Source organism: Chenopodium album, chromosome 17 (genome assembly GCF_948465745.1).
Source record: "Chenopodium album chromosome 17, dcCheAlbu1.1, whole genome shotgun sequence".
Classification (NCBI taxonomy): Eukaryota; Viridiplantae; Streptophyta; class Magnoliopsida; order Caryophyllales; family Amaranthaceae; genus Chenopodium; species Chenopodium album.
In genome coordinates, this window is record NC_137850.1 from 34,350,452 (window position 1) to 34,374,361 (window position 23,910).

Sequence of the window (23,910 nt, forward strand, 5' to 3'; positions counted from 1 at the left end):
GGTCGATGGTGGTTTGTTGAGAGAAGAGAATTTTAGATTGCATTAGAGGGAAGAAAAACATGGAATATATGTGATGGTATGTTCGTACAATCATATATTAATGTAGACGTTACGTGGTAAAATGATTTAGCTCTATATTTATAATATAATTGCAGAGTAAGTGATTTTTTTTTTTTTTTTTTTTTTTGCAATATCCTCCAAATAACTTTCACTTTACTACAAAAAACTTCCACTTTTACTATTTTTAATATTTTTCCTAATAACACACATACCATCCTTTTTACTTAATATTATAAACCCCAAAGTTACAAGGAATCCATATTCTTATTGCACAATTTTTTCTTAACATTTCCGCACAACACTTGAAAATCATTCCTTAAATTATGTGCACTTTCATTCTTTAAAAAAAAATTAATAAAATAAAATAAAATAAAACCATAAGGGCCAGTAATTTCCATTAAAAAATACAATTGTTAAATTACGTGTCTCATTCTTTTTAAAAATAAAAAATAAACCACCATAAGGTCCACTATTTTCCATTAAAAAATTCACAATTGTTTTTATTTTATATATTTAAAAATCAATCGACTAACACATACAAAACACTAACCAGGTAACCCCTGTCCATGTAACCTCTGATCGAGTAACCCCTGCTCGATTGAGTAACCCTTGACTAAGTATTAACTTTTGACTGAGTAACCCTTAGAAATACAATGCGGTTTTTTTTTCCTAATATGGTTCGTTTTGGTTTGAGAAAAAAAAATTGTGATTTGTGGTTTGGTTTCGGTTTAAGGTTTATGAAAAACCGAAAATTCGAAATCCAAACTAAAATATAGCCTATATCCAAATTACAGGCTTTGTAAAACTTAGTCATTATCTGTTTCCAAAAAAGAAAAAATAGTCACTATCATTGCTTCATTAGAAATTAGAATTATTATTTCATTATTTGATATTTGACATTTGTTGGCTTTATTTTTGGATAATCAAACCCTAAAAATAGGTTCAAAGTAATTAGGCCCATAAAAAGTTGAAAATTAAGGTCTAAATCACTAGGTCCAAAAAATTGCAGTGTGGTTTATTTTTAATTTTTTCTTTTTTAAAAAAAAATAGAGTTTAAAATGGTGTGGTTTGGTTCGGTTTCAATAATAGTATGGTGCGGTGTGGTTTGAAAAATCCCAAAACCAAAAATATGGTTTGGTTTCAGTTTGAGCTATAAACCACACCACAAACCGAATGAACTTTCACCTCTTCACGCGCCCCTTTTAAACTTTACTGCATACTATCAACTCAAAGTTAGATATTTGTCCTCCATTCCTCTTCTTTTTCTTGTTAGTTACAAGACTGGCCCGTAGTACTAGGTGACTAACATATTAGTATACCACATATTTTTATCACCATTGGGTGACTAACATATTAGCCATTTCGAGCACACGTAGTAGCTTTATTACAATTATCGAGTTTTATAACATTAGGTGTTTAACATATTTATTAGTCCCTCTCTCCCTAATTGTATGCTCCATTTTCCTTTTTAAGGCGTCCCCAAAAGATTGCCCCATACTACTTTTGGCATGTTTTCCCACTTGCACACACACACTCTCTCTCTCTCCTCATTGATATTTGTGTCAATCCATGTGCACCATTTTTTGGCCAAAGCCATAATAAAGTGGATTTATAGTTTAGGGCAAACAATTGGGAATAGAGGGAGTATTCATTTCAAGTACATGACGCTTTATCACATAATCACGTGTATAATTAGTTGACCTATGCATAGCCATGTTAATTTTTGAAAATATGCTTGGTAGCTTATTGTTTGACTTATGTGATTTATAAAACCGGATTAAGGACTTAATTGCATTTTAATAGCCTCTAATTCTTTAGTTATATGTGTGACATGACTAGGAATTTTCACATTCATATGTTAAGCCTTGTGGTTCCCATTGAAAAATTAGGTCCATGAATCTAAGAAAGAGTGAGAATTCTATTTTTTTTACTTTTTTTTAAGGACAATAAAAAGTGAGAATTCTTAATCCTCCCAATTTGATAATCAAAGATTCGTATTGATGTCCTTTCATTGATTCCTCCTAAATTGCATTGATTTATCCTAAAGATTTCATTTCAATTGGAATGTGGTTATTCACCATGTACGAGGATCCCACTTAGGCATCAATGGCTTAATGGTTCACATTCATATATTAGGACCTTTATATTCTGTTTATATTTATAGGCCATGGAATTTGGAGACAAACCTCAAATCTTGAATCTAAGTTTATGTGTATGTACTTGCAAAAATGCAAATGAAAATGAATTTTTTTTTTTTTAAAAAAAAATAATAAATAAATAACAAAAGATTATAGTACATACTTTTGTTAAAATCAGGATTCTGTTTATTTCTCCGTATCTTTTTTTGACACATCTGTTTATTATCTTAATTAATGTTTCTTGTTTCTTTGCAAAAAAAAAAAAAAAAAAAAAAAAAAAAAAAAAAAAAAAGGGAAATTCCCATTGGTACACTCCAGGTTCTGACTTTTCCCATCGGTACCACCTTTTTTTTCGACTTCCTGCTGATACACTCCACATTTTGACTTACTAACTCCCGTAATTAGTCTGTTAATCAAACGTTAATAATGTACTTAATAGCAGCTTAGGCTTTTAAAAAATGGAAAAGACTAATGTACCCCCCATTAAAATGATTCCCTCCAACTGCCAGAAATAAACCCTTCCCCTTCCCATTTATATTGATTGGACGTTCATTGCATGCCTTCCATCACTCTGCTTCAAATTTTTTTGATCATTTGAATCGGGGAAGGAAGAAGCTAGGGTTTGTGAAGGATTTTAGTTAGTTTTGGTGAATTAAAAAGGGAATTCTTGCATAATTCAGGTACATTATTACTTCTTAACCTTCTATTTCATGAATTGGGTCATTTGTTTGTGTTTTTTGATGTTCTGATTTGCAATTTGTTGACTATGGTGTTTGATTTTGGGCGAAATTTGGTTAATTTCATCTATATTAGGTTAATTTACTGGTAGTTGCGAATTTTATGGCATGAGCTTGTTATTTTGATTGATTATTCATAGTATGTTTGTTGCTAAAATTTTCAAGATTATTGGTGAATGTTGTAAGTTTTTAGGTTATTCATAGTATGTTTTATCTTTATTTTGCAGAATGAGTGACAATGATAAGGTTGTGTTAAGGTTTAACTTTATGGGTAATCATATTGATATAGATGTGAACTTAGATACATGTAATTTGATGGACTTGGATATGGATTTTGAAGATACTGCTGCAAATATGGACATTGAAGATGCTATAATCAACCCTACCTTTAATTATGCTTACAACCAAAAGCATAACCCCCTATTAGATGATTCTGATTTGTTTAGGATGTTTGAGACCTTGCCTAAATCTGATGTGTATGATATTTGGGTTGGGTTTGCCAAAAAAACCAACTCCTTTGAATAAAATGATCTTGAACTTAAGGAAGTCCAAAGCTGCACCACAAATTGATCAGCCCCCTCAAACTGAAACACCAATTGATCAGCCCCCTCAGACACCCCATACTGATCAACCCCCTCAGACACCCTATACTCATCAACCCCCTCAGACAGAACCATCACAAATTGAACCAACTCAAACTGCACCACTCCAGAAAGCTACTAAAATGATACCTAGGAGACCAGTTGATCTTGTATCTCAGCCTTCCATAGATGAGATAATTCTTAATGATTATGAGTCATCTCCACCTAAGTATACTGATTATGAATCACCTCAAGATGAACCTAGTGAGGAACAATCTGCTGCTGAGTATACCAAGGGAAGGAAAGAGTTTGAGAAAACCATGGAGAGGATAGAAAAGTCAAGGAAGGCCCAATCTAAAAAGGGTAAGAAGAGTGTTGGCACCAACCAAACCCAAATAAACCAACCTAGATTACCACTATCCCCTGTCTCACCAAACACTGTGTTTAAGGGCTTAACCCTAAGAAGGAGCCCTAGATTGTCACCTACTCCAGTCACTGAGAAACCTAATTGTAATGCTGAACCATTGACAAAGGCTACTCAGACCACTGTATTTGCAAGAAAGCTTCCTAGGACTTCAGCAATTAGAAAGGGGTTAAGGGTTGGTTCAACTGTAACTGACAGAAGGATGCTTAGTTATGGTGAGAATGTGAGTCAGGTTCAGGGCAGTTCTTCTGGTGTGATTGTGAGTCAGGTGCAGGGTTCTTCTGGTTTGAATGGGAGTCAGGTGCAGGGTTCTTCTGGTTCAAAAGTGAGAAGAAAAATGGAGCTTGTGGTCCAAAGTGATGATGAAGGGGAGACAGGTGAAGATGATGAAGAAGATCAAGTAGACTCTGATGGTGAAATTGGTTCAGAAGGTGATGTGCCTGCAGATAAGTTAGTGCATCTGAAAAGGATACCTAAAGTGAAGGACAAATGGAAACCAGGGAAATGGTTTGAATTTTTTGATGATGAAGATGATGATGATTACTTTAAAAGGCTTTACAAGAATGGAGAGATGTATGAGGATGCTGATTTTGGGAAGATAGTATCAAACCATGGATGATTTTCACTGAAAAGGCACACTTTAAGGATACTTTAAAGGATTATGTCGTGCAGGAAAGATTTGCAATTAATGTGGAGTATGCTAACAACAAAAGGTACACTGTAGTGTTCCAATCTGAGTGTTGTGACTGGAGGTTGCATGCAAGTAGACTTGCAGATGGCAGAACTTGGGCAATAAAGAAGATCTGACCCAATGTACACACTTGCAGGGGTTTAGAGACATACAACCCCATATGTAATGTAAAATGGGCATCTCAAAAAGTCATGGAAGACATTAGAGCTAACCCAGACATTGCTGGGAAAGCACTCAATGAATTGCTTTTCCAAAGATATGGCATCTACATGAGGCAGTCAACCTTGTATAGATTAAAAAGCTATGTCATTGACCAGTTGTTTGGAGGGCATGATGAGAGCTACAGACTACTACCAATATATGCTAAGATGTGCATACAAACAAACCCTGAGTCTAAAGCTTTTTGTGCATGGCATGAGACTGAGTCCATCCCTAAACAGCTTCAATTCACAAGCTTGTTCATTTCATTCACTGGACAGTGGAAAGGTCTATTAAGAGGAGTTAGACCTTTGATTGGTGTAGATGGGACACATCTCAAAGGTAATTATGGGGGGTATTGCTCTCTGTTATGGGAATAGATGGCAATAATGAAAATTTCCCCATAGCATATGCTGTAGTTGGCCAAGAAGACAAGCAATCATGGACTTACTTCTTCTGGCATTTTCTTAACATTGTCAAGGATTCATCAAGGAAGCATTGGACCATAATTTCTGATAGGCAAAAGGCAAGTAACTTCCATTTCAGTGTGTTTTCTATTCTTTTGTAATCTATATATATGCACATACTAATGGGAATTTCATTGTATCAGGGAGTTGAATTAGCTTTAGAACATGTCTGGCCTGAAGCTGATAGAAGGTTTTGTTGTAGGCGTCTCAGTAGAAATTACAAGAAGCAGTTTCCAGGCCCTATGATGTATGTACTGTTCTGGAGAGCTTGCAATGCTACTTCAGCTTTCTCATTCAGGAAAGCTATGGAGAAGTTGCAGAAGGCAGGAGGTGAAGCTGTGATGACTTGGTTTGCAGACTTAGGAGAACAGTCTAAATGGAGTAAGCATCAATTTGACCCTAATGTTTGCAATGACTCTAATACATCAAATTTTGTAGAGAGCTTCAACTCTACACTTGGGGTGAATAGGTGTAGACCTATATTAACTTTACTAGAAGGTATTATTTCTACACTAGCTTTTGAGTATATGTCTAATTTGCCTTCTGAGTAACTGTCTAATTAAGCTTTTGTGTGCAGGAATAAGAAGGGTTTGTATGGTGAGAATTGCAACAAGGCTTGAGAATGCCAAGTCTTGGAAAGATGAAGATATTTGTCCCAAAATTATCAAGCTTGTGAAAGAGATAGGTAAAGCTAGCTCAAACTGCAGAGTTTACAAGTCCATCCCTAGAGAGTATGAAATTCATAAGGAAGATCTCAATTTCCTTTGAGCTTAAACAAGAAGAGTTGTTCCTGTGGGACATGGCAGCTGACAGGTGTGCCATGTAGGCATGCCATCAGAGCCTGCATTGATGCAAAGTTGGACCCATATGACTTTGTCAGCTCCTGGTACTCTGTGAAGACATATAAGCAAGCTTACAGTGTCTGCATTAACCCAATCCCTTACACAGAGCAATGGCCTGCAGATGAGTCAGGAAAAATCATCATGCCTCCTAAGATGAAGAGAGGAATTGGCAGACCAAGTAGGAATAGAAAAAGGGAAGAAGGAGAAGAGCAACCAGGAAAAAGGTCAAAAACAGTGAAATGCAGCAAGTATGGTTGCTTTGGGCAAAATAAGGCAACTTACAAAGGAGGCTTAACTGGGAAAGAACTGAAGTCAAGTGAGCCTGTCGTCATCAAGAATCTTAGGGTCAGAGACCAATCTAATGCAGCAAAGGCAGATAATGCAGCAAATAAGTCTGCAACAACTAATCAACCAGCAACTAAGCCTGCAGCATCTGCCAAGAAATCACAGGGATAGAAAGGCAGACTCTCAACTGAAGCTGCAATAGTTTTGACAGCATCAGAAATGCCTAGCCAGCCAGTCAACATGTCTCAAGCAAACTCAAATTCTCCAAGCTGACAGAAGTGTTAGACAATAGTAGATTAGGAGTTGGTTTTTTGGTACTGAACAATTGGTTATGTTAGTAGTCATCTTTGGTTTTTTAAACTTAGATTCAGTAGTTGGTATGTGTTTTTGCCAATGTTACCAAACATCTTCAATTATCTCATTTTATGATATTTATGGATATAGCCAACTGTGGCCATTTTGACTACTTTAAGTTGTCCTCAAATTGTGAAACTTTGTCTTTATTTAGATTCAATGGTCACTGCAAGTACTACTAATCAAGAAACACAAAACATATGCCAATCATTCATCAATTTTCATTCATTTATCCAGAAAATACAACCTCTAATTACTCATAATCTATTAATTACATGGCATAACTAAAAGGGACAGCAAAGAAATCTCATTTCAGAGCTATAAACAGTAAAATCAGGTACATGACAAGAGCAATCCTAACAACCATGTAGATGTAGCTTGCAAACTCATACGCTCAGTCTGTAAAATCCATTAAATCCTCTCTTAGCACCCTCAGATTAGATGATTCATCAACACTTCCTGTCATTTGTTCTTCAAAACCCCACATGAATAAACCACAATGCCTGCACTTATAATATGTTCTCCCTGGATTCGAAATGGACTCAGAAACCCTAATTTCAGCATGTCTTGGTGGACTGCAGTTACATTGAATGCGTCTGACCCACATAGACCTGCCATATCTGCTGCCAAAAGATGAACCCGTACCTGAAGAACTAGCCATGTTAGAGAAACAGAGAAGAGAAAAATGGGAGAAGAAAAAAAATGCAACAATGGAGGACAAATGAAATAGAGAAGAGAAGAGGAAGTGTCGCATTTATAGGTAGGGAAAGGGCTGAGAGTTTTCGGTGGGAAATAACAGAAGTTTTACGGGGGAAAAGTTGGAGGGAAAAAAAAAGATAGGGGCACATAAGTCTTTTTATTTTTTTGTAAACAAAATCTGCATGAAAACTAGGTAATTAATGTCTGATTAACAGACTAATTACGGGAGTTAGTAAGTCAAAATATGGAGTGTATCAGCAGGAAGTAAAAAAAAAAGGTGGTACCAATGGGAAAAGTCAGAACCTGGAGTGTACCAATGGGAAAAAAAAAAAAAAAAAAAAAAAAAAAAAAAAAAAAAAAAAAACTACGTAGTGTATATGCCGATATAATGTAATGCTAATCGGATTCCAAGAACAACTAAGTCTCGAACCAATGTCATAACATCATTTTTTTTTTTTTGAATTTTTTTTTTTTTTTGAATGTTTGCAAAAATACTCTAAATGAACTAAGATACAAAGTATATGACAACGAGTGTAATAAAATTAATAAGAAAAAAAAGTATTATTGTCGTTCCATTATTATTAATAATAGAAATTCAGGGCCTTTTATTTGGGGCCGTGGGTTAAAAAAAAGATGACAACTAATATAAAAAAAAAGTAAAAAATATTCTCACATATTACAACCTTTAAATAGAAATAGATTTTTAATTTTAAACTCTCAAAAAAAAAAGAATACATCCTCTTAATTATAGGATAACGGACATACTGATTTAGACGACGACTCATTAACCTCAACACCCACTCTATATAGACCGAACAAGGCGGCGAGACAAATATTGGTTGGGCTGCCAAGTTGATAGAGCCAAGAGCCTAAAGACATAGCAGACATGCCGCTGTCTCCGGCAATAAGAATATCATCCATAGCAGACCTGTTGTTACCATGTAATTTATGGACAACGTTCCTTGATATGCCCTCTAACAACGTCGATGTCCCAAATAAAAGGTCTACTCGAGTCGCATATACTTTTGGGGCTAACAACGCCGATTTTAAACACCTCATCTTAGATAGATGCGGGATGCAGTGTCTTTTTTTTCTCTCCAGTAAATAATCATAACATTCATTGGATAGTTAAACATATACCACCCGATGGACTCCCTCCATGCTTCCCTGCTATGGTTGTGCCCGATAACCAATCAAGTTGCTTGCTTGCTTGAAAACGATAACCTTTCGAGGTTGAACGTTCCTGCATAGCCGATTGTAATTAACGCACTGATACAGGTTTACGTCCTTAATTCATTATAAGTTGTCTAAACTCTCTGAACACCGCAAATTAGCAGCTCAGAGCCTAGGTTACGACAAAGTCGGTGCTCGTGTGCGGACACAGATCACGTAAGCATACCCAAAGACACATATTTTCACATAAATCATGATATCAAAAAAGAAATACTTCATGCGAATAACCATAATCAATAACATATAAATTTATACATATATGCTTTCGTATTTTCAGGTTTATACCTCTTAGAATTAAAAAAAAATCCCCAGTGGAGTCGCCAGCCTGTGGTACCCCATTTTTGACTAATTAGAATTAGAAGTCAAAATCTCATGTTAGTCGATAATATGACTAAAAAAAGAAATTAGAGTCGCCACTCTATTTTTGCCCGAATAGAGACGGTCTTTTTGTTTATGATCGTTTTCAAATAGAAAACGACATTGACTCCATTAGGTGAGGCACTGTATAAGTATGGTCTTAGGAAAATTAGAGATCTAGGTACGGGGTATAAGTTAGGAAGATCGAACGTTTGGAACTCGTCTCTTCCTCTGTTCTAATGAACAGGCTCTTACTAGTACGTTGCTAATTGGTTATGGTTATTCACATACTTTTCCTTAAACTAATGCATAAAAACACGAAAATTTCCACATTGTCAATTACACTCAAATGTAAAATAAAAGTGAATTAAACCTTACGATATATGGTGGGTTTGAGCATTAAAGTTGCCCTACGTACCGTTCATTGTGGGATTTGAATCCACTCCCGGATCAAAACCCTACGTAGTTCTTACGAACGTCCATTTGTACATGGTCAAAGATTCCATACGAGGTTTCAAGAAGGTTTATATTTTTTTTTGGGAAGGGTGGTCGATCCGTATGGGGTTATTTGAATGAGGCTGAGCAATCTTGCTTTCAAGATGGAGGTCAATTTATCAAGGTTGAGGAAGTCACTAGAATTAGCGACACCATAGGAGTTTCTTTGAGGAGAATGCTTTTTTATTTGGAAAATGCGTTTCAAATCATCGGCTTTACTTAGGGTTGACCAACTTCTGAAAAGAGATTGTATGGGCTTTATTGGAGTCTGATAAAAAGGGGTATTTTACTTGGTATGAACCGAGAAGAATACAAAGGAAATGTATTTGGATTGTAGGAAATTGACTTATTCAAAATGGACATTCCATATGGCTTAAATCTAAATGATAGGTAGTGAATTGAAAACCTTGATCATGTCAGATTACGTAAACGATCTATCAGAGATAATAAAACTTTAAAAGTATAGTTCTCTGTGGCAAAAGATCATCTCATAACCTATCATGATTGAATATTCAATTTTACCCTATTATTTAAATATAGGCCATAAACCACAACTCGAAAGGTTTATTTTATTAATAAAATGATACAAGCATGCAAAGCCATATTTCACTTAATTAAAAATTAGTTGTCTCTTTATTAAGAAATGCATAAGGAAATTTCGCTCCTCCGAACGGTGATGGAATTAAAACTTAAACAAGATTTATATATAAAAAAAAGTAAGACATTCTATTCCGAAATAAATGAATTATTTATACCGCTCCTTTCATATAGCCATAGGAGGAAGAAGACCCTTTTTTTTAAGAAAAAAGAGTGTTAGTCTTAAAGTGATACATATGTGTCTCTTTTTTTGGATTAATATCAACTTAAGACATGAGTAATTTATAGCTTCCTCAAATGACTTAAATTTAAATCTTTTCAAAAAAAAAATTACCAGAGGTGTATATAATAGGGTGACACAAATTATATAATAAAGTTCATTCTTTCTTAAAAAAAAAAGAACTTAAGGGTTTAAAAAAAATTTCTTAATATTTCGGACACCATAACTCAAGTTTTAACGGTCGGATTTGAGCATATGATATATCCTTGGAAAGGTCTATCAGTCTTCTATAACATATCAAAAATTGGGATTCATCCAACGGTTGAATTGAAAAATAATGAATTTTCTTTAAAAACACTCCAGTTTGAGACGTTCATGGGGAATTGGGTGATAATAATTCGGAATTGGCATGATCCTTTTAATGGTATGTTAAGGACAAGCATATAAATGCTCTGTAGAAAATTCTCCCTTTTTAGAAGTCATTTGATATGCCAAATAAAAAGAGTATGCTTGGTTGGGGAAGACAGCCTCAAATCAATTTATCATTTTGTTACCTTGTTTTGTAAAAATCATAAAAAATAGAGTATTTATCCTATGGGAACGTGTGACCTCAATTTACAAAGCTTAAGGAATCTTATTTCTAGATAGTCAATTCAAATTTTATTATTAAAAAGGATATTGGTCGAAAATTGGCAAATAGACAGACCTGTAGTAAAAAATTTGTGGTCTTACTATGTCTTCATGTCTGATTTTTTGTGGATTGGTTAAAATTTATTTTTATGAAATTCCAAGTCTCATACACTCCTAAATACATAAGCTTACTGTAAAAAATTTATTTCTTAATTTTATAATAAAAAACGATTTTTTTACATAATAAAATAAAGTGGTCAAAAATGCTATCTTGCTAGAATTCCATCATTCATTCTTTGGAGCTTCCTTATGCATTTTGTACAATTATCATTGCTTCCATTTCATACTCTACATAATGATGATACATACAAGAAAAGAAAAATCAAACAAACCATGTATACTCACTCTCAAACTCGCTCGTGGTCGGTCAAATTCTACTTGGTTTTCAAATTAGGAAACCGGCACGTATAGTGCCCTAGGAGGTTATGGAACACTCAAAAGTAGAAACATTAGTAAATGTATGTAAAAATAATATGAAATCACAAATAAAAAGAAAGAAAATATTACCTTTGACTTTGAGTAGCTATCTTGAGGAGTTAGTAAGAGTAGCGTGATAGTGTCAATACGATCGAATTAAAATTAGGCCAAGTCTTTCTACAATATTTTTTTTTATTCTTTTTTTTTTACGGAAGATAAAAATTTTGATTGCTTTTTTTTTAAGTCTAATAATAATGCTGAAATAATTTATACTTCTTTTATGGTTTTTTTTTTTTTTACTATTCTCCTCGATCTTTTTTTTTCTCCCCTCTTCGTGAAGAGTGGGGTGGTATATATATGGGAGCAAATGGAAGCTAAAATACAAAATACAAATAATGTACTATTATACGAAATAAATACGTAAAAATACAAGAGTTAGGTAAAAATTGTAACCAAAATTTATCTTAATGAAGTAGAGGACAAATAGAATTAGCTTACTACTTCATGCAAAACTTAATTAATTTGACTGAACAAATGACAATATTATTAATGACTAAAAATAATTAAAAGTACTAATATAATTTTAACACAATTGTTAATTAGTACTACTTTCCTTCGAATAGTGTATTTACTCTTCGTATTTCAAACTTACCATAGCTAAACAAGATTATTACAAAACCCACTTATCAGAAAATAACAAGGAGAAAAAAAATGTTGCTTGCCATTGATTGTGGATGGTCATATCACCTTACCGTTTGGGAAGAAACACAGCTCAGTGATACAACGTATTGTCATATCACACCATTTTCTGATTCTCGTTGCTAAATTACAACCATGACTTACCATTTTCTTCTTTTGCATGGATTTGACATATCAAATGAGTGGTTATGGCAGAGGTATCTTTACTCATAACCACTCTTTCACTGTTAAATATTGTCGTCATTGCATTAATCGGGAAGAAAATAACATGCATACCTTACATTTTGTTGTTTTTGAGTGTATAAAATAGAGGAAAAAAAAAAGAAAAAGGGTGAGTCATGAAGGCATTGTGGTAATGGTGTTTTGGTGGGAAGTTGAAAGGAAGGAAGAAGATGAAATATGAAGTAGTAGTAAGTTATTAGCAAAGTAAAATGGTAGGATTAAAACAAGTTAAAATTAAATAAGTTGAACAAAAAAAAAATAAAAAATAAAAAAAGGGGAGCCGTGACTTTGGTAATTGATATGCATGCATATTTTCATGCATGCTTTGCATGATTTTATACTTATCAATATATGCTATTTTGTTTTTTATGATTTGTATTTTTTTTATAAAGGAACAAAAGCCATGAATATGTTAATGGGTTAGGCATATCGTCAAACAAAATCCAACAACAATGTAACAATTATTTACATAACATATGATGAACCCACTTATAATATAAAAATAGTAGAATAATTATAATAACAATAGGATAAAAAAGAATCAGTAGTACTAAAAATTTATTTGGGGTTAGAAAGTGATACTTTAGAAATGGTCACGGTTTTAAAAAATGTACAGATTAAAGGGTCAAAATTTGATACTATTGACCAGGATATGTCAAACGACATGATTATTACATATGTCACAGGTAACAACATTGTTTTTATTTTATGTTATTTTTAAAAGATACACTTACTACTATTATTAGACTAAATGATTATACAATTGGGATACGACAAAAATACGGATAAGATTTATCCCTTATAAAAGGGAGATTTCCCTTATCCGAAATCACCCTTTACCCAAAAAACACACCCCTTGCCTTTTCCTCTTCGGTTTCCATGGCTCCCGGCAACCAAAATCGTCAAGCTCCATCTCCGTTCGACGAGCATTTTCGAGTGCTAAATTTATATTTAGCTTTGATTATGGCGTTAGTGGTGCTACTAATGGCGTTAATGATTTTCATAATCAGGAATAAATGACGACTTGAAGTTCCCGGCACGGAGTGTACAAGGTTCTAGTTATGCTTCGAATTAATCTCATATTTTGTTCATAAATTAAGAGTACAAATTGTAAGAGTTTTGTATACTCCAAAATTATAAATAAACACTACTTGAATTTGTCTCTTATGTCTAATTATTGCGGTTGTCGTTAGCAAAATTAGATCTTATTATTATAATTATGAAATTACACAAAATTTATTAGTGAATTGAAAGTAAAAAAAAATATGGAAAATAGGGGATCAAAATTTGGTGTCTACAGGAATTTGTGTAGAATTACAATAATTATTTAAGTTACAAAAGTAGTGATAGTCATATTCGTTGGTAAAAAAAATGGAGAGTCGAAGGACCTCAACAATGGCTGAAAAATGTATAAGGTCGGCGGAAATGGCAGAAAACCCCCAATAATATCAAACACTTTAGCTTACTAATTTATTTAGTAACACAAGCAAATTATTTAGTAACACAATCAGTTATACTTAGTAACCAAATATCTTAAACCGACATAGCAATACTTATTATAAAAAGAATTTTCTACAAATGTTGATATCGTGTTTATCCCGCAATCTTGGTTACTAATATAGCGCTGAACATAAATTTGCAATGATGAAACATTGTCTCCGAGTTCGATTGCACGCAAGAACAAAGGTTACTTTTAAAAAAAAAATTTCCTTACCCTCAAATTGATATTTGCAAAGTTAGTAACAAATATAGACAAAAGTCTTCTGTTGTACAACGAGTGTACGTTAATTTAAAATTTGTGATGAGTAAGTTATAATTTATAAATAAACTTTTGTAGTAACAAGAAAACCCCAAAAAAATTGTAAAGATGTAATTGTAAACCATAAAAATTCAAACCTACAATATATAATTAAAGAGGTAGAAAAATATACGGGAACAATTATCTCTTGATTCCTCTCTCCAAAGGACTAGGGTTTTGATATTTGTTTATAGTACGGGGCCTTGTAGGCTTAATCCATACTATGTACCTATAATATTTGGTAGGGAGAAGATGGAGTCTTTGTGACTTGTTCCATCTGAGCCTAATTAAACCCTAGATTCGACCCTCTTTATATAGAGAGTCGTAGAGTAGTTTACAAGATAATAATCATATATTCTACGAGATCCTGAAGATAAATATCTTATATTTTTTGATATTATCTCCTTATTTACATATATCTGACACCTAATAATTAACAAAATTTCGATGTCAACAGTAATTATTAGTAATAAATTGATATAATGAATATATTTCTCAATAATTTAGCAAACTTTGAATATTATACGTAATTGTAACTTAATTTCAAAGTTACCAATTTACCCTTTATAATTTGACTAAGGTTATCTTTCCCTTATGAACGTTGGAACGATGTTTATAATTTGAACAAATCGTGTAATTGAATTAGGTAAACTTTTTCTTCTTGAAATTGATTGGATGGATATAGGCGCAATTCCTCAAAACGATGTCGAAGGTATTACAAAATTATTATTATTATTATTATTATTATTATTATTATTATTATCATCATCATCAAAAACTTACAAAGTCAATTGATTTAGAAGAAATTAGTGGGGAGCCGAGATAAAATCTGGGCCCCCACCCCTCTAAATACGATCAATTAATTATTATTTTTTATTTATTTATTTATTTATTTATTTCACTTTATATTACTAGCTTACTAATTGTTAAATGTATAATTTACTAATTTATTTAGTAACACAAGCACATTATTTACTAACACAAGCCATTTATTTAGTAACAGTACGAGCAGTAGATTATTCAGTAACACAAAAAAATTATTTAGTAACATAAGGAAGGTGAATCAAGTTAATAGCAATCTTGTTTCACATCATTAATAATAAGCATCGAATTAGATAACAATTAATTATATTAAATTTGATTAAACTCTGACAATGTTTTACTATTGCACGATATTAGTTGACAAAATCGTTTTGCTTATTGCAAAATGAAATTTCATGACTTAAGTTAATAAATTAAACTAATAAGGTTATATTTCCCCTATGAATATGGAACAATGTTTATAATTTGAACAAATCGTGTAATTGAATTCCTAAGTTTATATATATATATGTTAGAATAATAATTTTTTATTTTAAATGAATATTGCATCATGGGTAAGAAGACTCAGAACAAGAATAATACTTGGAGAGGGAGGAGGATGTCTATATGATTTATGGTTTAATATAATAGATGATCATAACATAAAAATATGATATCATATTTTTTTTGACACAAAAATATGATATCATAAGGTCATAGGTATATTACATCTTTTATTTTTACCATGCTAACCTTTTATTTATAATATAATACATAAAGTTCTTTTCATCTATTCTATCTAACACATTTTTATTTATCTTTAAAATCAATATTTGGTAACTATGCACCTATTAAATAACACTACAATGTGGACATTTTAGTATGTTTGAGTGTTTTCTAGTAACAAAACCATATTAATTTGTAACAACTGATCTTATTAGTATATCACAAAAGACCAATACAATAAATTTGCAAAATGTTACAAGGTGAATCTCGCAATATTTGTAAATAATTCTGCAATTTTGGTTAACAATGATGACAAAAAGTACAATAATCATACATGGTCTCAAGTTCGATCCCTTCATTAAGCATATAATTTTGCCTATGTCCAATAATCATACATGGTTTCAAGTTTGGCGAAATGTTCGAACACAATATCTAACGAAAGCATAGCTTTGTTAACAATTAAAGCCGGATATATACTGGGTGAACAATTTTCCACTACTATTTTACAAATAAATATAATTATACGAAATAATTAGGGATATTTCTTTATTGATTTTGATATCTAGCTATTAGTTACTAAAGAAAATGTTATTGTTACTTAAAAAATAACAAACATTGGATGAGACAGGGACATCACAAGAACTACAATCACGACATGTATATCAGATTATTAGATATAATTGTTGACATATGATTTATTAATCAAGTTCTACAAAAGTTTAGAATTTCGTCAAAAGCTGATGAAATGAAAAAAATGACATAAGATTAATTGTATATAAAGAAATATTTTAAATTTTTTTGACAAAAATCGAGCCAAATTTATTAAAAGAGAGCTTTGTCTGGCAAAGCAGACATTACAACTTCCTGAGGACCATCCTCCATCTAGATCAAATCCTCCCCAAAAGATAAAGCTACTTTGTGGCCATAGAATGGGCCACTTTATTACAAGTTCTATGAGCAAAATAAAAGCAATAGTAATTAAAAGTCCTAGCCAAGGCTACAATGTCATTCACGACCACTTGAGTAGCACAGCATTCAACAGATTTTGCTTGTAGAAGATCAACGAGGTTTGAGCAATCTGACTCCACGATTAGAGTACGGAGACCGGCCTCAAATGCGTACAAAAGCCCGAAAAAAACTGTTGATTTGAAATATTTTAACTAAATCTATATTATGTACATGAATTTTGATCCTAATCTGAAAAACCCAGATATATGGTGGATGAAAGAAAAATTAAATACAAATTAAACTTGCCAGACATGGTTGATTGTTGAACAAAATCGATTTTCTTTAACTTGGATTGAACAAGCTTGCAAATTCAAGTATTTTGATACTTAACCGGAAAATTCGTCGGCGTTAGTGGATTTTGTCATCTTTTCCGGCGGTTTGTTCATCTTCTCTGGCATTTTTTTAATTGTAAAAATGTTGAAATATTATCCAATATTTATGGGTTAAATTTTCAGAAAAAAAAAATAGTATTGTAATTAATGCTCATTGCGCCAACAATTTCAACCAAAAAGATTCCCACTCAAGTTGCAATATGGCACCATAGTGGATGAATTGTTTCCCCCCAATTTTTCCCTCTTATTTTTTTGGGTAGTGCTGATGTGACGAATTTTTATAGGTGATGTATATTGGGATCACATACAACAATTGTATGTGTATCATCTCCCTACACGGCTCTCAAGAATCCTAATTCTAGATAAACTAGGAAACCTAGAAAATAGGAAACAATGAATTATATATATATAAATATATATATATATATATATATGATATTCCCAAAGATATCCTAAATATATTTTAATATTTTATCTATACCTAATACCGACCTCAAACTCACAATATTTTATGAGTATTTTATTTTTGAAAAAAAAAAAGAATTATTATTATTATTATTATTATTATTATTATTATTATTATTATTATTATTATTATTATTACTATTATTATTATTATTATTACAAGAAATGTTTATTATTATTATTATAAACAAAACCTACAGAATCAATCAAATTACAAGAAGTTAGTGGGGAGCCGAGATACAATCTGGGCCCCCACCCTCTAGCTATAGCGATACCGATTCTGTTGAACATGTGAACAGCTGTACGAGCACCAATATTTTGAGTCTTTGCGAACGCCTGAACCCTCTTCAGCAACGCAATAGCGTCCTTCTCTAATTCCCCCAATGAAGAAAAGGAGAAAGGAAGAAACCCATAGCCAATTGCCCTGCAACGCACGCCATACTTATCCCGCTTTCGCTGAGCCGCAACCGACACAACACGACCAGAAACGAAGCCGGACAACCTAGATTGTGTCAATGGAGAAGACCCCGTCAAGTCTACACATACATCAAGGCCTCTGTCCCAAGAATAAAGCAACACAGATGCTGGTCGAAGAGCCGCGTCGTTTCCTCCAGTTAACCCAACGTTAACCTCCTTTCTCGCAGAAATCCCTGAGCGAAAACAATTATCAACAAGGGTATCACAAACAACATTGTGCCGATGTTTAATACGCACCATCCCAGCAGAGGACACTGCATGATCCCAAAAAAATCCCCCTAGAAAACCCTTGAGCAAGCGGAGCACGGTGCCAAAACGGAGAACAATGGAACGCCCAATCTATAACAAAGAACAGAATGGTAAGCCTTACCATTCATAGTCTGACCCAACCCCAATATTGGGACGGCTCGCAACCAGGTCGAAGTGTGATCCCTCTGTTGGGACTTCCATAAGGCAACATGACGCGGAGATAAGGAGAAAGTGGATGTTGCAGAAGCAGTAACCTTCGTGAAATATATATCTGCCAATTTCTTCATAAGTTTGAGGGCAGCGATCTCACTAGGGCTACGCATAAGGTTAGTCTTCACGGTCCTATTAAAAAGACTTAGAGCAACATCGAAGGCTGATCCTGAACCAACAATACCAGAATTGCGAACAAAGGTAGCCTGAAAACCAGTAGACTGCAAACGCGACGCAAGAAAAGCATAGTGCCGAACATCACCCGCTGAATAAACACCTAGTCCACCATAAGCAAAGGACAAGGTGGCAAGTCGCCATTACCAATCACCAAAACTAGGCCTCGAAGCAGTAACAATGCTCTATAAAGATGCCCGAAGGGCCACATCAAAAGAAATTTGGTCCGCTTCAAAAAGACGAGGGGGACAAGTGCGCATAGCAAAGTAGAGTTTGGAAACCCCAGTACACGCACGAAGAAATAACAACTCACATTGGGGATCATCGAGCTTAGCAACAACATCCATTAGCACAACGGTTTTCGTTACTCTCTTGGAAACAAGCTCACCACAGAAAGAGGAGTCCGCACTGACAAAACCACCAAGCAACTTAACACCATGCACAGGACGAGCAATATCAGGAGGAAAGACACCTACGAGACGGCTACGAGGGTCCTCCGAGGGCCAGAAAAATTTCCGTTTTCTCAACATTGACATGAAGGCCGAGGCGAGGTCCTTCCGCCAAGATCAAATCCATAACCTTTCCTACCACCAAGGTGTCACTAATAATAGTGCCGTCATTCAAATACCAAGCCTGCAAACACAAGTCAAAAGAATCCCTAATCCGACACACCAACGGATGGAGAACCAAAGCAAAAGGCAACGGGCCAAGAGGATCACCCTGTTGCACTCCCTGATAAGACCATAAGGTATGCTCCCCATAAAACAACCTGGCCGGAGTAGAGTAACAGAATTCAACCCAACGCGAGAGAGCTGGACAATGAAGACAAACCTCACGCAACATAGTCGTACGGTCAACCAAATTAAAGGCATTCTGGAAATCAACCAACAACATAGAGAGGCCATTATTATTATTATTATTATTATTATTATTATTATTATTATTATTATCGTCATTATTATTATTATTATGTGCAATACTCTTATTTATAGATATTTTTTTTTTGGTGTTTTACGCGGTTCACTCTTTGGGCTAATCCGGATTTGAAGATCAGTTTTGGGTGGTTAGGTTCCAGTCCCCTTTCAATTGTTGTTGCGAAGGATTGAATAAGAGTCCTCTCTATCAAGTATAGTCTCAATCACCACTACACCAATAACCAATTGATCCCTAAGATAACAATATAAGTATACGTTTCCAAAAGAGCTAGTCCTAATAGAATTCAAAGATTTGTTTTTTTTTTTTTTAAAGATAGAATTCAAAGATTACCTTCTACCATAAAGTAGGAAACTTAACATAATAGCTACCTTAACTAGGAGATTAATAGCTACCTTAGTTGGGCAACTCGCAATTCCATAGGAGAATATAATTCTTTTTTTTTTTTTGACAAAAATAGGAAAATATAATTCAAAGTTGCAACTTGAAGAAAACACTGCAGGTTCATTCGTGTTACGAGAACTCCACCTCCCCATTAATTTCAAACCACCAGATCTGTTGTCTCTTGAAGATAAGCCATTGAAGAGAACCTGTTATCATACAAAAGGAAAACTCAAATCAATAAATAAGAAACCACAATAATTATCTAATTATTCTTTAGTCAATGGAAAGGGAAATGCTGATAAAGCCTAAAATTTGTCATCAGAAAACCCACAAGATTTGCCATAAGATTTAACTAGTGGTAAAGAGAAACAACTTGATATGTAACCCTAAATTGACTAGTTGCACGTACAAAAAAATTACACTCAGTTTTTTAGTTAACATTCAATTTCGAACTCTACGCTCATTTAGGATAATCTTACACAGGACACCAAGGGAACCAACCTTATACAGCAAGAGGCCATTGAGAGCTGCATCCATGTGTGACAACCCAACGAGCACTATAAATAAATAACAAGGAGCTCGAATTAATGAAAGATGAATAAGGCCACATATTATATAGTTCCAAATATTTTCATAGGACGGTGAAAAATCAAAGGGCATTAAAGATAAATAAGCAACATTATATGGTTCCAAACATCTTCACCAGACAATGAACAATCAAAGAGAATGAAAGATATATAATACAATTTATACTCCGTAGTGAGACTAGTGACTGTCAAAACTTTTGGATTTTTAAGATATTTTTCTACAGATAAAGAGATGAACACAATTTTTTTTGGTCCGACCTTATATATGCAGGTTATATATTTTGAAAGGGAGGAAGAAGAATAATGGATTCACACCCTCAAAGTGTTCCTAATGGGGATTGATCTCCTAATCTCAAGGTTAAAAGGTGTAATCTAGCTTTCTCACTAGATCAGTTTTAGCTTGGTTCCCGACTTTATGCTATGGTAATATTAGATACTTAAGTATTGAAAATTATGAGAGTGAGGGATAGCTCAAATGATTTCCCTCTCATCATCCACCCTTGTGGTTCTCTAAACCTAAAAAAAAAAAAAAAAAAAAAAAAAAAAGGGAACTGTACCAGTAATTATTGTCTAAGTGCAAAAAAGCCGGTATAAGTACTTAGAAACTAAGGAAATGGATGTATGTAGTGTTGATTGATTTGTAATAGTACTTTCTCAATTCCATAGCCTAAATTAAGTGTGTGCCGCACTACTGCTAACTTGGACACGTAGTTTTAAGTGGAATTTTGAAGCATGAAACATGTTGTCATGTAATTAGTTTAAATATTAAATTTGGTTTTTTTCTAAATAAACAATGTATTTTTATTATAAAAAACCTCACAACTCCCTCCCTCGCCAACCACGGTAATCATCCTGCCTCCCCCACCGCACACCCCAACCCCAACCCGCTCTCCCCCCAATTCCCACCCTACCTCACCCCAACTCCGTTTAAAGGGGTTTCGATAAATGGAGGATGGGGTAGGTTATGGGGCTTGTGGAGGGGTGGGGTGCAGGTTATGGGGCTCATGGAGGGGTGGGGTGGGGGTTTCAAGGGCCGATGAAGGGTGGGGGTGGAATCAGGAACCGGTGGACTAGTGAAAGGTGGAGAGTTCGAGCTAGGGGTGATAGGGTGTGTGGGAGTTTCGGCCTAGTGGTGGGGGGTTGGCAACGGTGGTCGGGAAGGGGAGGGGGTGGTTCTAGTGGTGGGGATGGGGAGATGGGGGTGCCGAAGTGGTGCAGTGGTGGTGGGGATGGAGAAAGGGGGGTGGAGTAGTGGCGGTGTTTGGGGGAAGGACAGAAAAAATTCCTGGCGTTTTTCCTAGAATTACGAATAAAATTGGCGGTGTTTGGGGGAAGGGCAGAAAAAAAATCCTAGCGTTTTTCCTAGAATTACGAAAAAAATAGGTGTTTGGCCTCCACCCAATTTTTTTTTTAAAAAAAATACTAATTTAACTCCAGCGATGACCTTACTCTCAGTCAATAGTGGTCGGTGGTAGTTTGTTGAGAGAAGAGAATGTTAGATTGCATTAGAGGAAAGAAAAACATGAAATACATTAGAGGTGATCAAAGTTAGCCCGACCCGATTTTGGGCAGAATTTTTCGTCCCGAATTCGAGTTGGGTCCGGCCCGGCCTGAAATTTTTTTTTTTTTGGCGAATTTGGGAATGCGTTTTTATGCATATTTAGTTGATTTTTAAGGCCCGGCCCGACCATTTTGGGCGGGTTTGAGCACAAAATTTTTGGCCCGACCCGGCCCGAAAAGTGGGCTTATTTTTTAAGCTTTGGCCCGGCCCGAACCCAGCTCAGTCAGCCCAATGATCACCTCTAGAATACATGTGATGGTATGTTCGTACAATCATATTTAAATGTAGACGTTACGTTGGTAAAATGAGGATGTCGTTAGCCTTTCTAACCGTGGCATGTGCATTGATGTTACCTGCCCTTGCTATGGTGATAAGGCAGAGACTTTGGAACATGCCATGTTTCTCTGTCAAGCTGCTCGTATGATCTGGTATGCTTCTCCCCTTTGTTTAAATGTTTCAAATTTGGATGTGTTGTCTTTGTTTGAGTGGATTGTCTCTCTGACTTTCCTTTACAAAGAGAAGTGCTGGTGGGATCTTTTCTGGTGCTTACTGTGGGGAATTTGGTTAAAGAGGAATGCTTTTGTTTTTGAACAATGGACTGTCCTGATTGAGGATGTTTTTATAAAAGCTGCTAGTTTGGTGGGTGAGTTTGCAATGGCAAACGAGGCTACTGGTCCGAATGTTGGTTGGGTGCTATTAGGTAGTCTTGGTCCCCTTCGACTTTGGGTGTGTATAAAATCAACTCCAATGTCGCTTGTTTTAGGAACGATATGTGGGTCTTGGGGCTGTTATAAGGGACTTTCAGGGGGATGTAATGGCTGCCACTTGTGATACGAAGGTGGTTTCTTTTGAAGTTAAAGTGGCGGAGGTTATGGCTGCGAGACATGCTTTAACTAATGCTCTTGAAACTGGCTTCCAACATCTAATTTTGGAAGTGAATTGCTTAAATCTTCACAAAAAGCTCTTGAATGGCACTCATGTCATGTCTGTTGTTGGCATCATTATTGAAGACATCCGTCATCTCGCTAATTGCTGCTCTTCTTTTCTTTTAGTCATGTGGGAAGGAAGGGGAATGGGGTTGCCCAAAAGCTTGCCAATTGTAGTAGAAACTTTAACGAATTGAGGGTGTGGATTAAAGAAGTCCCACCTTGTGTTGTTAGCAGGGCTATTCATCGATCCAAGACCGGACTGGATCAGACTGAAAATCGAAAATTAGAATTTCAAGAATCGAAGATCGGGTCGATTAAGTTGAGACTGAACCCGGACTGGACCGAAAAAATCGACCCAAAACCCGGACCGGACCGCTTTGGACCGATTTTAGGATTTATTAAGAAAAAATCTATTTTTTTTTATGGAAAACTAAAAAACATAAAGGAAAAACATATCATAATGTCTTTTTTTTATTTTTATTTTTATTTTTTTCTATGTATGATTAGTATAAAAAGCTCACAAAATTAATTTTTTTCTAGGCATTTTAAGGATAATTTTAATCATTAGAAGGTTTTATGCATATTTTTAAGTAAAAAATCGATCCGGTCCAAGACCGGTTTTGTAGGGTTTTGGACAAGACCGGACCAAAGACCGAAAAAATGAATTTCTCAACCCGAAGACCGGACCGAATCTGATCCATTTTTTCGGTTCGGACCAACTTTTGAACAACCCTAGTTATTAGTGCTGTTAGGCCCTGTTCTCTTCACCTTAAAAAAATAATATTAAGTAAAAATAATTTCAGTTCAGTAAAAATAAGTTCAGTTCAGTAAAATTAATTTCACTTCAGTAAAAATAATTTCAATTCAGTA

At 34.6% G+C, this 23,910-nt stretch overlaps 2 protein-coding genes across 2 annotated transcripts; both read left to right on the plus strand.

Moving 5' to 3' along the window:
* The first annotated feature begins 4,822 nt into the window (after positions 1-4,822).
* LOC145588857 (uncharacterized) lies at positions 4,823-6,594 on the plus strand. The gene is made up of 5 exons (XM_081645454.1): positions 4,823-5,171; positions 5,237-5,355; positions 5,440-5,794; positions 5,874-6,027; positions 6,123-6,594. Exons 1-5 carry the CDS (start codon positions 4,823-4,825, stop codon positions 6,592-6,594), a joined length of 1,449 nt encoding a protein of 482 aa, XP_081501580.1.
* Positions 6,595-22,447: 15,853 nt separating this feature from the next.
* LOC145588858 (uncharacterized) lies at positions 22,448-23,234 on the plus strand. Its single transcript, XM_081645455.1, has 2 exons — positions 22,448-22,792; positions 22,875-23,234. The coding sequence occupies exons 1-2, from the start codon at positions 22,448-22,450 to the stop codon at positions 23,232-23,234; spliced, it is 705 nt and encodes a 234-aa protein (XP_081501581.1).
* Positions 23,235-23,910: the final 676 nt, after the last annotated feature.

What these genes read in the sequence shown, in the direction of transcription:
- LOC145588858 (XM_081645455.1), top strand. Translation starts at nt 22,448, where the DNA reads ATGTGCATTGATGTTACCTGCCCTTGCTATGGTGATAAGGCAGAGACT. An exon ending in ACGAGGCTACTGGTCCGAAT is followed by an intron (nt 22,793 to 22,874) that starts GTTGGTTGGGTG and finishes CGCTTGTTTTAG; the next exon opens with GAACGATATGTGGGTCTTGG.
- LOC145588857 (XM_081645454.1), top strand. Translation starts at nt 4,823, where the DNA reads ATGGAAGACATTAGAGCTAACCCAGACATTGCTGGGAAAGCACTCAAT. An exon ending in AGATGGGACACATCTCAAAG is followed by an intron (nt 5,172 to 5,236) that starts GTAATTATGGGG and finishes ATTTCCCCATAG; the next exon opens with CATATGCTGTAGTTGGCCAA. An exon ending in TAATTTCTGATAGGCAAAAG is followed by an intron (nt 5,356 to 5,439) that starts GCAAGTAACTTC and finishes TCATTGTATCAG; the next exon opens with GGAGTTGAATTAGCTTTAGA.